This window comes from Nicotiana sylvestris, chromosome 8 (genome assembly GCF_000393655.2).
Source record: "Nicotiana sylvestris chromosome 8, ASM39365v2, whole genome shotgun sequence".
NCBI classification, from domain to species: domain Eukaryota; kingdom Viridiplantae; phylum Streptophyta; class Magnoliopsida; order Solanales; family Solanaceae; genus Nicotiana; species Nicotiana sylvestris.
The window spans coordinates 104,160,017-104,163,342 of record NC_091064.1 but is presented as its reverse complement, the minus strand read 5'-3'; the positions used below and the strand labels follow the sequence as shown (position 1 = coordinate 104,163,342).

The 3,326-nt window shown below is 35.0% G+C and overlaps 1 protein-coding gene across 1 annotated transcript; it reads right to left on the bottom strand.

The window, feature by feature from the left end:
• Positions 1-770: 770 nt before the first annotated feature.
• LOC104237935 (probable receptor-like protein kinase At1g49730) lies at positions 771-3,037 on the bottom strand. The gene is made up of 2 exons (XM_009792170.1): positions 2,587-3,037; positions 771-1,405 (listed from the first exon to the last, which is right to left on the bottom strand). The coding sequence occupies exons 1-2, from the start codon at positions 3,035-3,037 to the stop codon at positions 771-773; spliced, it is 1,086 nt and encodes a 361-aa protein (XP_009790472.1).
• Between the last annotated feature and the right edge of the window lie 289 nt (positions 3,038-3,326).

Below are 3,326 nucleotides of genomic sequence, written 5' to 3'. Positions count from 1 at the left end.
AGGCAATGACTGGTACGTGTCTTATTAGCCAAAGGTATCTATTTAAAGATCTCAATTTGCTTATGAAAAATAGTCAAACTAGCTGATCATCTCAAGCAAATCTTAAAAGATGAATTGATGATAGCAAGTTCACTTTACCTATTTATTACTTGAATTGGTTTGAAGAAGTGTATATGTGTGTGCTTGTCAAGTATTTTAGCATATGATGAACTAAGATGTAATTTTTGAACCAAGTTAATTTGATCTTTTTACTTACCAAGCTAGGTTTATAATCCGAAAGGAACTAGATTAAGAAACTTTTGATGTGAGCTATAAATATTATCCATCTAAGGAATTGCAGCTTGGAAGATGAGAACCTTCACAAGCTAAGGAAAGGGTGACAACATATAGACATAAGAACACATAGATGTACATACAACTTACAGTCCAATTTTAGCGGTGCAGTAATGATGCATATTGAGTACTGTACTCATCTTGCTACTAATACTTCAAAGATGATTAGAAAACCAAAACAGTAAGGATTGGAAAACTGAGAAATTTAATGTTCGTAAAGATTTTGAACCACTTCACCTATTACCTTAAGGTTTTGGATTAAGTATTCAGATCGCTTCACAAGTAAAGCAGAATATAATACTTAGGGTGAGTTCCTATATAAAAAAATGGCTATACAGGGGTTGCCTAGATAGGTGGTTTTACATTTATGTTCAGAAAAGCTAAAAGGTACTAATTATAAACACTTGTTAGTTCTATACAGGTAATTCGGGTAAAGGCTAAGGCTCCATGCAACTTGAAATTCTCTGGACAATCTGTGTCATATTTGGTCTTGCTTCAGAATTTTCGAACAAAGCTGAGTTAGCCACATCAACCAAATCCCTTAGCTGTTCAATATCTACATTACCATTGAGTTCTGGATCCAACATACCAGTTAGCACCTCCACATTCTCAGTTTTCCTGCATTCCTCAGTCCATTCGGCAAGTGTCATCGAGCCCTGCACCGACTTGAGCCCCGTAATGAGCTCGAGAAGTAACACTCCAAAGCTATAAACATCACTTCTTGGTGACACTAGCCCCGTGTTAAGGTAATAAGTGTCAACATAACCAAGTGAACCCTTTACTTTAGTAGGAGTGCTTGCGCTTACAGCATCAATGCCTAATTTGCATAGCCCGAAATCTGCAAGCTTGGCATGATCGTCGTCGATTAACAGTATGTTTGATGATTTGACATCTCTGTGTATGACAGGAGGGTCAGCTACTGAGTGGAGATAGTCGAGAGCACGAGCAACGTCTAATGCAATGTTTAGACGATTAGACCATGATAGTACACCAGAGGATTGCCCATGGTATGTGTGCAGCCTCTCAAAAAGGCTTTTGTTAGGAACATACTCCAAAAGTAGTAATTGTTCTCCTGCTTTAATTTATAAATGGAGCTGAATTTGAATCATATCTGTAGCACGACATATATATATATATTATGATATCAGAAAGTAACATAATTTGGATTTGGGACAAAAGGAAGAGGCCAGCAAAAAGGATCGTGATGGGTTTTTATTGTTACTTGGCCAACAAATACTCTTGTCTCTTCTTCAATATAGAGCCAATACAAGCCCTTTTTCATTTTGACCAAAAATTCACTTTGATGTTTTTCTTTTGAGATTTTCTTGGTGAGTATGAAGCATTACGTTTATCTTATAGTATAAGAAAAGACAATAATTGGAACAAAAGGAAGATGACAGCAAAAGCAACTTGATGGGTTTTTCTTAGTTCACCAACAAGTGCACTTGTCTCTTCTTCAATATATAACCAATGGAAGCTTCGTTTAATTCGGATAAAAATTCCCTTTGATGTATTTCTTTTGGGATTTTCTTGGTGAATATTCTTTCTACTCCACTCCCAACCCCACGGGGAAGTCATCTTCCTTGGTATCATCTACCACTTAAGACAATTGCTGTTCATTCAAGTATCTGAACAGTTATCTAATATTTAGTTTCACCGCTACAATTTTCACGTTTTTGATCCATAAAATAAATCAGGCCCACATGTGATGGGCGCATTAAAGACATAATTTAGTAAATAAAAAGTGTTCTTTTTATAACAGTTTAAACTTTCAGATGAAATAGTCACACGCTTCAACATCTTCCCTTTATAGGCGCAGATAATTTTAATGGAAAAATTTACAAATGTCCGAAACATTGTTAATGTATTCATTTTCATGCAGCTTAAGCCTCATGCCAGCAATAATAATGTTAAAGTTTATTATCCACAAATATAATCCAAAGAGGGTTTATCATTTTAGTCATTTTACTGCGAAGTGTGGAGGGGGAGTGTATTGGAGAATAGAAAACAGCTGAAAACATTGTGAAGAATACTCCATACATGTTTCTTAATGCTCAAACCAAAGAATAAGGATAATACCAAATACAATATCCAGAAAAAACAGACCAAAAGAGAGTTTTAATTTCATCTCATTTGATATTTCATTCTTGGCTTTGATTTCAGCCAATGATTAAGTCTTCTTTGTCTTCACTATAATATATATGATAACATTTAGAAAACTTGTGTAATTTAGGAGAGATTAAAGTTGATTACCTTTGTCCAAGCAAAATCCCATTAACCCGACCAGATTTGGATGTGATATTCTAAGCAAGACCGAGACTTCATCCAAGAACATCTTTGTTTTGCCACCTCTTTCCTCCATGACACGCTTCACTGCACCTAATCTTCCATCTTCAAGCTCAGCAAGATAAACATATGAAGTTGCTCCAACGCCAATCCGAATCTTGAAATCTTTTGTTGCCATCTTCAACTCTTCTAGTGGATAAGTTCTTATAGTAGCATTACAATCAATACTGATCTTTCTGGACTTTTCATCAACTTGATTTTCTTCATCTGGTTTTGTTTTTGAAAACTGCTTATTGCCTTTAGAATCTAGATAAACAGCTAACTTCTTTAAGATAATTGTTAGAATGATGATAAGAACTATTGCACCAGCAATCCAATAGCTTTTCGGATTGGATTTGGAGAATCCATGGAACCCCATCGGATTCGATCAGGAACTATACTTCTTGAATTTACTCAATCATATAGTTTCTTTAGACATGTATTTGGTTCTTTCTTTTGTCTTACATACTGTGATTGGATGATAACAAAGATTCATGAATTTGTCAATATGCTGCCTCTGATAACCAAGTATTGTCTTATGGTCTTGAACAAACATTTGCACAAGGATCTCCCTTGTATCTTTTAATATTGACCTCCCAAAGACAGTATATTACAATGAAAACAAGAAGAAATATTTTTTTTTAATAATTTCCCCAGTTTTACAACTA

Coding starts and splice junctions, on each gene's coding strand:
- LOC104237935 (XM_009792170.1), bottom strand. CDS start 3,037: ATGGGGTTCCATGGATTCTCCAAATCCAATCCGAAAAGCTATTGGATT. Junction 1,406..2,586: donor GGGATTTTGCTTGGACAAAG/GTAATCAACTTT, acceptor AAATTAAAGCAG/GAGAACAATTACTACTTTTG.